The 13285-nt window shown below is 46.4% G+C and overlaps 1 protein-coding gene across 3 annotated transcripts in view; it reads right to left on the bottom strand.

Moving 5' to 3' along the window:
* ETS1 (ETS proto-oncogene 1, transcription factor) overlaps positions 1-13285 on the bottom strand; it is a 97874-nt gene that overhangs the window by 12972 nt on the left and 71617 nt on the right. Inside the window, exon 1 of one of the 3 annotated variants that reach the window (XM_066607256.1) lies at positions 12706-12853. The exons of the other annotated variants lie outside the window; for them this stretch is intronic. Within the exon in view, the coding sequence (XP_066463353.1) occupies positions 12706-12787 (82 nt within the window). The 5' untranslated portion in view covers positions 12788-12853. Of the gene's footprint in view, positions 1-12705; positions 12854-13285 lie in introns of those variants that run through there. 3 annotated transcript variants of the gene reach the window in all.

Genomic DNA, 13285 nt, shown 5'->3' with positions numbered 1-13285 from the left:
CTGGAGCCGCGCATCCCAACACACCGCGCCAAGTACTCAACCGTGTCTGCATACCGCAGCAGAGCTGCGACATCGCTTGTGTGAGCGGAAGCTACAGGGTTAATCAACGCTCCATATTTAGAGGGGTGTATGCCACTGACTCACAACACAGTCAGATTATTGTTCACACTTCAAATTCCATACAACTCATGGAGTCTTGTTTAAGGATGCAAGATAAGTAACTATCCGGCCATCAAAGACTGAACAATCAACTGACAGCAGACTTAATCCTAGTAGTTAAACAGTGTAAACTTATACTAGACAGTCCAAAAATCTACCAAATTTATTACAGTGTCACTTCTCTAATATTGTATCACCCATCAGTTGGCGTAGTTTGCCAATGCCGCCATTGATTTCAAAGGGGCCTCGCAGACCAGGGCTTGAACACAACGTTTCTAACATGCTGCATGGACTGCGGGTACCCGCGTCATCATTTAGCAACGCCGCAGGAAATACAAACAAACTGCGCGTAACTGTCTGTAAGCCGCTACGGTCATTCATAGTACAGATTAATGAGGAATACAGGTTGACCATCCGGGCTCACAGCCAGAATAAGCTGAAGGCCTCCTGCATGTGAAACCTGACCAGTTTATGCATAAAGTCGGACGGATGAAATGGATAGCACATACGCATTGGGACTCAACCACACATATGGATGTAAAGGTCTCTGGAAGTGTTCAGCAGTGGAGACATGCAACAAAGTAGGGTCCCCTTTACACGGGACCACCCGTAGGGAGCAGATGTCTGACAGTCGTCCCACCGATGATCACTTCCGTGCTTTTACATGGGAATGATCATCGATGAGTGAATGGAGGCGAAAAGGGACAGAGATCGTTCCACCCGCCTTGCTCCATTCACAGTAAACAGGCACTCATTCATAGAGGAATGACTGCTTGTTTATACAATCCGATCCTCATTCAGTTTTTATGCCTGAAGAAACTGAATGATGAATGACAACCAAACGAATTATCGTTAGTCGTTCATTCTGCGTCTGTATTTACACTGATCGAATCATTCAGATTCTCACTGAAACGCGGGAATTTGAACGATTAATGTCCTGTGAAAAGTGTCCTTAGAGGATCATGGGGGGGAAAAGCCTGATAAAAGGGAGCAATAGACTGTAGGACAGGTGAATATTGTCAGCCCCTCTCTAGTCTGTAATAACAGTGGCTCGGGATCTCCATGACTCAGTGTCTGAAGCCTCCAGGGACTGCATATTATCAGGATGACTATGGCTCCACAAGCTGCACCAGGAATGTTCCTTTGTCCTTAATTAGCCCTTAAACTGTTCTGAATGAGACTCAAGGATACCAACACTGTTGTGCAAAAGATCTAAAGATCAGGAAGAGACGGATGAGAGGGATATTTACTGCAGGAATAAATTACTGTAGCTATAAAAAAAAAAAAAAAAAGGCACAACTAAAGGCCCATTTACACCCAACAATTAAATCGCTTAAAATTCGCTCAAAAGCCATCTTTTGAGCGGTAATCATTGGGTGTAAATGGGCTCATCTTTCAGTTTTCTGCCAAACTACAGTTTTCAGTTCTGCCTGAAATCCATCGTTTAGCAGAACCGCTGATAAGCAGGACCGCACACTGTGCTCTGCCTGGGGAGCGCTGATTACAGCTGATTGCTTTATATCAACTGTTCTCAACTCTCAGCCCAGCTGACAGAACAAAAGGTAAAGTATTCAGAGAACAGCGAGAGGTCTGTTCCCTGACTACAGCCCCCAGCAGCTCACATGCTACTAATTGGTACTAATAGGCATTAGTACCAAATAGTAGTTTATGCAAAGTGATCGCTCAAAAGCCATCTTTTGAGCGATCATCTTTGCAGTGTAAATGGGACCAGGAGTTGGTGGTATCCTGCGAAAAGGTGCAACACACTACGATCAGGGAGACATCCAGTCAGTTTCACCCCAGGCGGCGCTTCTCAAAGAGCAGCATTTTAGGAGATCAGTCATGTATCCCTTTACCTTCTCATTTCTAATGATTTGGGGCGACGCTGACCTTTCCATTATCCTCTTCTAGCAGCAGAAAGGCTAAAGTTGTCCCTGACTATTTTGACTATTGCAAGGGAACAAGGCTGGAGATAGGAGCAAGCGACTGCAGAACTAGGAGAATGTTGCACCTTCCGCTGGCTGCTGCAATGACATGTATGATTATATATAGAGGAGGCTATACATAGCTTTATGATGTTTACTTTATGTAGTTGTATTGTCCACAGCCCCTCTTCATATCATCTCTGCAGCCGCAAATACTCTTTAAATCTACTGTCTGGAGTTAACTACCCCGAGTAGCTTCAGTTCCGAGATCTACTTATGCCCCATCTACACGGGACGGCGGTAGTCAAAATGAACGCACGAGTGGGTGACGTCACCGATAGTTGTTCGGGTTCCTGCAGAATGTTTAGACATGTTGAGAATCGCTAACTTCTCGCTCAGTGGTTCTCATTCTATGCGAAACACTGAAGGCGAGAGCGTTTAGACACAGCGAGAAGCGCAGACTTCATGGTTGTCCTTTAGAATATTTTAAAGGGAACCAGTCATCAACTGTAAGGCACCATAAAATAAGCTTATAGTTTAGATGACCTATAGCCTCTAGTCATACTCACCAGGTTTCCCCTGGCAAAGTCAGAGTATATGGTATAGCCTAAGTACATAATAAATCAAAGTTCCATTTCTTGATTCCCACCAATGGCAGAATGGGGGTCACCTTCCCTCCAATAAACTACGTTATAAGGATCAAAAGGTTAGGTAAGGGGTAGTCCGGGAAGCTGTGCTTCATACTTTATTCCCCGTTCCCGCGCTGTGACCCCGCATACTCACAGCGTGACGGTTTTCAGCTAGCTTTGCGCATGCGCTCCCCCATGGAGATAAAAGAACGCATGCGCATAGAACCAGCTGAAAAGAATCACACTGTGTTGTGCGCCAACTTTGCGGGGACACAGCACAGAAATGGGGTATCGGTTTAGTATAAAACACAGCTCCCCAGACTTACCGCTTCCTCATCTTTGAGCCCGTAGTTTGTGGGGCTCACAGGTAAGGACAAGTTAGTTTGGTTTTTTTTTTAACTTAAGAAAAAAGTATAATTTTATATATATATATATTATATATATATTTTATTTTTTTTAAATTTATTTATTTATTTCGCACACTAAAAAAGAAACTAAATCCAGTAGCCCCATGAAGATGGTATAATACAGGGTTAATGGAATCTCTGGCTTCTACACTATTGTAAAGGGTGACAGACATTGTTGCAATACAAATATGACTAATTAAATCTGCAGCATAGTAAGTACATGTGTAGGATGTCCCCGGCTGCTCCCTCATTCATGTAGGGGATTTTCCAGTCACCATATAATGAAAAGTTTGGCAACTTTCTATTTCAGCTTCACACCATTTTCAAGATCCCTACTTGCTGCCAGTGAATAGAAAGGTCACCTCCATCCAGTGGCAAAAACGGATTCTGAAAATATACAACAGCACTTCCCCTTATGGCAGCAAGCTCCAAAACTCTGCCAAAAGATCACTCATGCTTTCCTCACTAGTACCAAGAACTGATCTAGTGCATAGCAGAACTTCTGCCACCAGTGCTGAGGAGCTGGAATCTTGTGGTACAGGACCAGATCATTCCCCAGCTGCTTGCTTCAGAGATGCAAGTATAGAATACTGGCGCCACTGGAACACAATGGTCAAGGAAAGGTCATTAAGGTGGGGGGTTACTGTATATCATTTCTGCTTTTCCTATATACCTTACACCAATCTGTGTCTAATGCGAGCCCCCCAGCTCATATTCCAGGCCGGGCTCAGATGGTGGGCTCCTCTCACAAAGCTCACATGGGATTAAAGGATATTACTGGGGATTTTCACAGTAGTCAGGGGCTCACAACACAGAGGCCGCCACTTGATGTGGATTAGAGGGAAACACTTCAGAGAATACACAATGGGTGAGACATTGTTATACCCCACACACGTGGACTCCATGTTCCCAACCTAATCCCCCACTCAGCACTGATCTGTCACATATCCCTGCGGGCACAACGAGGCCGGGCACCGCTGGTACCTCAAACACCGACCACACAGCTAAATCTGAACCACTGACTCATCTACATAGAGGAACGTGGACTACAAATGAACGTGTGTAGGAGGGTTGGCCTCACCAAATTATTAAGAACTAGTTATAAAAAAATAGTAATACTCTAATTTTACACAGCACACGCAAGCGCCAGACAGCCGTCCCAATGACTATCCTGCACGTTCACACAAGAGCGCTAGTCGTTCAGTGATTGGGAGCGGAGTGCGCCAGAGATATCTTTCAGCCGCCTGACTCCATTCACTGTGAACAGGCAGTCGCTCAAATATCGAACGACTCCTGCTTAAGCCAGGCTCACACGAATGGGTCAGACTCGGGGTGATCAATGAGTGGAACAGATTGCCACGGGAGGTGGTGAGTTCTACTTCAATAGAAGTCTTCAAACAGAGGCTGGACAGACATCTGTCTGGGATGATTTAGTGAATCCTGCACTGAGCAGGGGGTTGGACCCGATGACCCTGGAGGTCCTTCCACCTCTGCCTTTCTAGGATTCTGTGACTCCGCATGCGGATTTCTGCAGCGGACCACCTGCGATCATTCGCGGAGTGTAATTGCGAGTGATCATGGACGCACGTTATGTACAGTGTATCGTCCACACGGAAAATAGATAGAAATGCCGGCTCCCCCCACCAGCCAGCATTTCTATTTTCCTTTGAAAATTAAGAGAGTTTCCACTGCTCATACGCAACGTTAATTGCATATGGGCGACGGAACACTCGCTCCCTTTGACTGGAGAGCGTCCACGCGGAATCTGCGCTGAAATAGAGAATGCTGCAATTTTTTTCCCACTTTCAGAATATGCAGTTTGTACCCATGAGTGTGAATGAAAATTTGAAGATACACGCCATTCAATGCCCGCGTTTTACTGCAGAAACCCCGTATGGATGGCAATCGCGGAATCCACAATCCAAATCTGCCCGTGTGAGCCCGGCCCTACACCAAATGAGAAGCCGCTCGAAAGTCACCCCATTTCGGTGAGCTGAAACAAACGAGTATCGAGCGATTTCTCACTATTGGCGGCTGTGGGTATACAGTACAACCATCACCAAAAATCGCCGTTTTAGGCAAATATCCGTGTAATGGTATCTTAATGTAACATAATCTCACTCAAACATCTATTGACACCAAATATTGCAATGAGCGGTGAATTTCTACCCCATCTTGGAGACGCAGACAGCACTAACACAACACTAGGGTCTTGCAGTGAGGGGCCCGGGTCATTTGGGGCCCGTCAGTCCCATCCCCACAGTGTTGAGAGTACAGCTGGTCCATCCAGATGTGTGAGGGTTAATGTCCGCCGGTTCTCCACCCCCTATGATTGAGTCATCCCTGTGTAACGTGAGCCCACCAGTTTGTCGTCACAGCGTGCATGGGAGCCCAGTCAGTGCGCCTCTTCTGCAGCCAGATTGACTGCACTTCCCAAATATTCCCACACTGCCTGATTAACCTCCTCCCGGCCAGCCGTCCTCACACACCGCACATGACATATACACCCTCCTAATGTGGGAACCAGATTGGAAATGACGCGCTGCAGCAGCTGAGAAAGCGTTAAAGGGTCTTGCTTGCTCCCCTCTCACATGTGGCTACAGAGAGGGCAGATTGCAGCACCACGGATTCCACTCCCATGGACGCATTTCTCACACCCCCAGCGGTGCCCCCTTTCATATGGAAGTCATTTCACTTACAAGAGCGGCCCCATTACAGGAATTTCTTCTCACAGTCTTGTTTTTCTGCTCCCTGGGGAAACTGGGGAAAATCTTCTCACCCCCCCCAGATAGAGGAGGAAGGTCCCACCTCACACTTACAAGATGTCAGACCAGCAAAAGCACAACATCCCATCACACGGACATGTGGGAAAAATCCAAAGAAAGCATGCATGGCGCTCAACGCCATTACTGTTCCCCTCCTGCCCGCATTGGATTCTCACCATCCAACTCCATGATGAATCCACTTGAACAGGAGAGTACAACTTATTCCTGTCTGAGGGCCACACTGCCATACTGAAGCACCTCCAAGGGCCACAAGGGTATTCCCATCTGAGAATACCCCCACCCCTCTCTCCAGGAAGCAATGGCTCTTGTTGGTTCTCGAGCGCTGCTCAGCCAATGAATGCAGCGCTCGATGAACCAATGCGTTGGGTGTGATTGGTTTTCGAGCGCTGCTTAGCCAGTCAGAGCCATCGTTTCCTGGAAGTAAGATTTATGAATCCCATAACCAGAAAGTGATTTTCTGAGGGCGCGTCGGAGCTCCGGAGAGCGGCGGGAGGGACCTGGACCAAGCCTGCTAGGTAATGTATTCCATTTTTAAAAATGTAATGCAGCTAGGGCTTCTTTTCAGGGTAGGGCTTATATTTCAAGCCTCCTTGAAAATCCCCCCCCAAAAAAGGTAGGGCTGATCTTAAGGGTATGTCTTATTTTCGGTGACACAGTACAAAAGAGAGCTGCATACATATACGATGCCTCTAGGGCCATATAGGGACCCAGACATGGCTACGCAGTGCACCCTTAGTACTTGTCCTAATGCATAGGGGACCCAGCCATGGCTACACAGGGCACCCTTAGTACTTGTCCTAATATATAGGGATCCAGAAATGTCTACACAGTGCACTCTCAGTACATGTCCTAATGCATAGGGGACCCAGCCATGGCTACACAGTGCACCCTTAGTACTTGTCCTAATTTAAAGGGGACCTAGACATGGCTACACGCTGTGCCCTTAGTATTTATTCTAATATAAAGGGGACCTAGACATAGCTACACAGTGCACTATTCGTACTTATTCTAATATATAGGGACACAGACATGGTTGCACAGGGCACCCTTAGTACTTGTCCTAATATATAGGGACCAGACATTGCTACGCAATGGGGCTTCTCAGACGAGCATTCGAGCGTGGCGTTTCTAACACCGTCATTTTCTTACAATGTCTGCCCTATTTCAGTGTGTTTCAGAGACTTAACACACCTCATCACCCATTGCAACGATGAGGTGCGATTAAAAACGCTGTTGAATGCATTTGCAAATGCTCAAAACGCTGCGTTTTCCAGACGCCTGTGTGAGAACAGCCTAAGGAGCCTTTACATGAGCAAAAAATCATTCAAACAAGCAAACAATGACAGTTGTTCACCTTAAGAAGCAGTCAGTTTACAGGCGCAGATACTCATTTACATTTGTTCGCGATTCGCTCATTCACTCAATGGTTGGTTTTTCAGGGGACTGTGCCAGTAAATGGGCGTGACTGAATGATCGCAGATGACGAAAGAGGATTTTTATATTCACATAAAACGAATAAACAAGTTAGCGTTCATTCGTTAGTCACGCTTACACTAAACGATCATTCATTTTTGCATGACTCAACGACTATTTGAAAATAACCGTTCCTTGTGAAAGGCTCTACCTCCATGTCTGACCAACTGAAAGTCCTAGGCAACATCATTGGTTCGGGCCTTGAGGACAGTAAAAGAAACTGAACCCAAAGCCCTGAACCCTGCAGCAACGTGGACTTGCACAACTCACAGTCTAGCTATAGCAGGCCAAACTTGGCGCACTCATCGCCACTGCCTCCTCAATTCACAGGCCTCAACTCAGCCAAGGGGTCAGAAACACCAGAAATGTTAATTGTGGGCGAGAACTGCATAAGACAATGCAATTGATTGCCAGCGAGTTACCACATATCATACAGGCAGACAGAGCCCGCAATTGAAATCCACCTATAACCTATCTAGCGCCATTCCTGCCTGACCATATAGTTTCCTCTACCGACCCTTGTCCCAATGCTGGTTCTCAGCGTTAAAGGGGTATTCTGGAGATTCGGCAAAATCTCTCTAATGTTATCACTTATTGCTATTATTCCAAACATCCATCTAAACTATCAAACTGAACTCTTGTACCCTTCTTTTGCCGACCTGCGCCACCGCTGCTTTCCACATTGTTATTTAAAATGGATATCGGGGAGTGCAAAAACTACATCTCCCACAATGCCCCACTGCCAGTTACTGACAAGGGTGCATTCACAAGTGTATAAACTGTGTCGTCATTACAGAAATTGAAGGCACTGAGCATGCCTGACCAGTAAGACAGTGGAGCCAGACTGAATGACCACCTAACGTGCACGGAAGTGTTCCAATTATACCTCAATGGAAGAGGTTGGGGACAAGAAGACTCAAGACAGGTTCCAGCATGCCAAATCTTTTAGCTCTAGGGTGATAAGCCACCACCAGAGGGGTCCAGAGGTAGCTTGTTGCCCTCTTCCTGTTAAAAACACATGCAGGCTGCCAAGCTGAGCGTACATGTGTACGAGCATCAGAAGAAATAGCTGAGTGCCAAACAAGCATTTCTATGAACCCATCAGCTGAACATCAGTTGTTATAGCCAATTGGTTTATAAAAGGGGTATACTGGAACTTGAAAAAAAAAAAAAGTTCTATTGAGATGATTGGTGGGGACACAGCTGATCAGCTGGGATAGGAGAGGCGGTTAATTGCTGATCATCTGTTGATGTAGGAAAAATAAGGAGTATTCTGGAACATTGTTTTAATACTAGCCATTTCCCCCCTAGTTGCACATACACAAGAATTTTCGATTTGGCCAAGCATTGATCTACTTTACATGGGGGCGGTTGAGAAAACTTCAGCCAGAAAGCTTTGGCAAATGTCTTATCTCCAGGAGAGACCAAAGGATTGGGCATTGAAATTCAAGGTGCCTGATCCTATTTTTTCCCAGTATCATCTGTAGAAGGAAAGTTGGGAGGGCCCAATACCCATCTGGCTGTTGACCGATCCTACTAAAAATCTGCGGACGCCTGTTGTACAATGTGTATGCGTGCCATAAGACTGAAAGACACAAAAGTTCAGCCAATCCCCAAAACAAAAAATAATTTGCAAAGTAGATCGATGGACACTACAGATCAACTTGACTTCATATATAGGATAAGAAAAAAGAAACTCTGCACTCAACATGCATATGGATAACACTTTTCTGAATGATACTTTTCAGAATGCAAATGATCACAGCAAGCAGGGAGTGCAGGGAGATCTCAGCTCTAAAGGCTGCAGAATTTCATGTATGGAGTATGTATAATACAGGCAGTAACTCAGGATCAGTACAAGCAATGTGATGCATGTACACAGTGACTACTTGTGAGCGCAGCTCTGGAGTACAAAAACAGAATTAGTACAATAATGTATTTACAGAGGGACACTACTGATTTTGGAGATGTAACTTGTAATATGCTGTATTCAAACGCCTGTTATCATGTGTACAGTACATTGGAATTAAAAGCACTTTAAAATTAATTCTGGTGTTCACTCATGACTTCAGTTTTAAAAGTGCACCTTCATATTACTAGGAACCAAGTATCATAGACGTAAGGATTATCCTTAAAGGGTTTGTACAGGGTTAAAAGAAACATGACTGCGTACTTCCAGCACCACAACTGTCCATGCTTTGTATCTGGTATTGCAGCTCAGCTGTGCTAAAGTGAATGGGGAGAGAGTTAAAAGGGTTGCCCCATGGGATAGGGGGTGAGTATCTGATTGGTGGGTATCTTGACTGCTGGGTTTTGCAATGGAGCAATAGGCAAGTGTGTGCACTACCAATGGAACTCCCAAAGACAGCCTGAAATCCCATTGTACTGGGAAACCCATGCACTTAGGCAGCACTGACACAGCGTTATTGACTAGCAATGTGATTACATTGGGGGTTCCATCACAGTAACTGAAAGCAGAACTGACGGAACCTCAGAACAGAACCATTCACTTGCATTGTAAAGAGGACAATGCAAGTGAATGCTCCTGTCCTGGGGTTCTATTGCAGCGCCGTTTTCTGTAACTGAACCCCAAAGTAGTCACACAGCGTGCTGTGTGAATGCTCCCTTATCCTTATTGTACTATGGATAAGCACATGAAATCCCCAGTACAATTGGGAGAAGTCCATTACATTTTTGGGACTTGTTTCCTATTAATGGAAAGCTGCCACATATAATGGAGTTTGAAAAGCCCCATCTGAATGTGAATATTTGTGGCAGAATAAAGGAGACCACACTTCTCACCAAAAATGATGATGATGGTATAGAGAGAACATCTGTCAGTGACAGCGGACAGATACCTAGCTGCTGCTCTGACAAGAGGTGTGAAACCGCTGTGGGGTTGGCCTGGCTCCTGCTCCCTCACATTGATCACAGTGCATACACTTCTCAGAGTCTCAGCCCAATAACCCTAATTAAACACCCACACAAAGCCTCTCCGAGAGCCCTTTATGCCGATTGAGTGCACTTTATGGCAGAGAGGAACTAGGATTCTGGGAAGACAGACAAAGCCCAAGCTTTTAAGACACCATACATATGCCATAGCCATGTCAACTATAAAAGTCACAGCATAAACTCCATTATACCCTGTGTAAATCATTACAGGGTAAACATGGACTCTTCTATAGAGAGTGAGAATGCAAATACTATTGTGGCTACATCTGCTTTATGCAAAATTTGCTTTAATTAGACCCCATATAGATTGTTGCCTACAGAGGCCAACATCCAGGGGGGGATTCTGCATTATGTGCGCAGTAAGCTGCAAATAACACAAGGGTCACCATTATACACAGACTGGAAAGCCCTACTAAGAAGTGTCACAACTATCAGACTACCCAATAGTCATGTGTGAATATTATAATGGGTCTACATACGGGACTGATCATTTGCAGAACTACACATGCTTTGCTCTTATGGATTTTAGTGACTGTTCCGATGGCAAAATAATGGTGAAGGACCAAGAAACAACATCAAGAACAGTCACTGACCGATACAGGGAGATAAGTTAAGCAATCATTGTACTGATGGGGAAGATAATGACGTCATCAGATTCCAGAGGAGCGAATTCTGCCCAGTGTTTCCCAACCATCTGCTGCCAGATAGACGAGTGCTCTACAGGAGAAAGGGGCTTATACATCTAGAACGGAGAATTAATAATGAGTAATAAGACGCCTGAAAAGTGTTGGTCCCTACTATTGCCCCAAGACTAGCAAGTTTGGAGTAAGTTTTCTAACTGTCCACCCACAGCTGACTACTGACATTAGCGTGGGTCACACAGCGAGAGGTGAAGGCACATTTCCTGCCTCTCGACCATTGAAGGTGAAACAAAAGCATTTGTTGGCTGGATAAGATCCAGGGAGGAAGAAGCTGCAAAAACGGGGCCAAAACCCTCTAAGATGGGTCACATTCTACAAAAGAGTTTATAGGATGGTCATTTGAGAGGATGGAGGTCAGGCCTTTATCTGGGCTCAATCTGCCTTGTAATAAGGACAAAGAGAAGCAAGGAGCCCTGTCATCACTCTCTTATCAGCCCTAGGACCACAGACCCCTGACTAGCTCTGATCTACAAGACTGTTTACACCTTCCCAGCCCCCACCACATGCACACAAGACAAGATCTAAAGGATACAGATTATCTAAACACAAAGTAACAGTCACTTCAGCAAAAGTTACAAACCAGCAAAGCAAAAAATAAATACAAGAGGATTCCAAAACTTATTGATACTTATTGGACAGCAGCAGTAGATACCGGCTCCACTCCCATAACTAAACCCAGGAGTGGTTGAGAACTCCCCCCGCAGTGCAGGTGACCTCTACACATGGGACAGTCCTTTACCTCCCTCCACCAGGGCCTGTTGCACCTCAATGCACTTACTACTGTAAAAGTAACTACCTGAAGCTGAATGCTACAATAGTATTACACTTTAAAAAAAAAATGCAGAACCAGGGAGGATGATTGAGCCTCCAGCCCCCAATAAATAGTGCCTGTGTCCAAGAGGCACTGCAGCAGCTGCAGTTTCAGCCATTGCTCAGTGCTAACTCCAGGACCTGATAGGATTCCTGACTTCTACTAGCCAGCTATCATAGAGAACTAATCAGATTACTGTAATCTCCTTATCTGCTGCCTGGGATTCATGACCTTCCCCCCCTGCAAGGCGAAACCTGCACAGCCCCCAGCAGCTGGAACCACATTCATTACATCCAATTACTGTAGAAGCTTCAATGATTGCAAATGCCTATGGGGGAAAATCACTGCCCCCACACTGACCAGGGCACTGCCCAACAAATGTACCAGGAAACTCTATATAGGGCCCAAGGCACAGCAAAATGGATCTTGGGAGCTAAAAGGTTAATTCTTCACCTAGTGATGATTCCATTAGGGCACTAATTGGTGTGAAGCCTGCCCAGTGGTGGCATCTTCAGGGCAGTAAGAAGGTGGTAGCACTAAGGACAGCAAAGGATTAATACCCAGTGCCAGCAGCACCAGGGCAGTAATTGGTTAATGATGCCCAGTGGTGACACAATCAGGGTAGTAATAGGTTTAGGATGCCTGATAGTGGCACATTCAGGGCAGTACTAGGTGTATGGTGCCTGCGGTGGCAATATTGGGTTAATGATGCCCGGTGGTAGCACTAGCAGGACAATGAAGGGTTAATGCAGCCAGTTGGGAGTCTCTCCGAGCACAGTGGTCCTCTGTGTGCGGGATCAGGTCGGGGTGCAGGGAGAGGGGCCCGGGACTCAGTCCGTCCAGGACGCACAGCGCTACTCACCGGCACACGAGTACGACTCATACTCCGGCTTCTCCGTCTTGATGATGGTCAGGGTGGGCTTGATGTCTAGCGCCGCTTTCATGGCTGCTGCTACGGGTGCTGGTCCGGAATGTGCCGCCCGCCCGCCTATTGTGATCCGCTCTTCTAAGCTCCGTCCTGCCCGAGAGAGAGACGGGCGTGACCGAGCGCTGACATGGGGGCGGGGCTTACACTCTGCAGACCAATGGGAGAGGCCGGAGAGCACATAGACCCTCCCTGAGAATTGCTACCCTGTAGTGTATATAGCTCCGCTATAGCGCCACCACTCACGGCACGGCAGCGCCGCATACGGCTTCCACGCAGGTTCTCGGCTCCGGCGGTTTAGTAGCGCCCAAGGAGAGAAGGCAGCGCCGGAGATGGGCGAAGGGGTGGAAGCTGCGTGCGGCGCTCTTTACGGGTTGGTGGGTCCGACTTCACAAAGTTGGGGGGTTGGGCACAAAGGGGAGGCACTATTAATGGCACTAACAAGGGGGCGCAGTATCACTTAATGGTGTCCACAGAGGGGAAGAATTAATGGTGGCTAACGAGTGGACGCACAATT

Source organism: Eleutherodactylus coqui, chromosome 6 (genome assembly GCF_035609145.1).
Source record: "Eleutherodactylus coqui strain aEleCoq1 chromosome 6, aEleCoq1.hap1, whole genome shotgun sequence".
Taxonomy (NCBI): Eukaryota; Metazoa; Chordata; class Amphibia; order Anura; family Eleutherodactylidae; genus Eleutherodactylus; species Eleutherodactylus coqui.
This window is presented reverse-complemented; position numbering and strand designations above follow the sequence as displayed.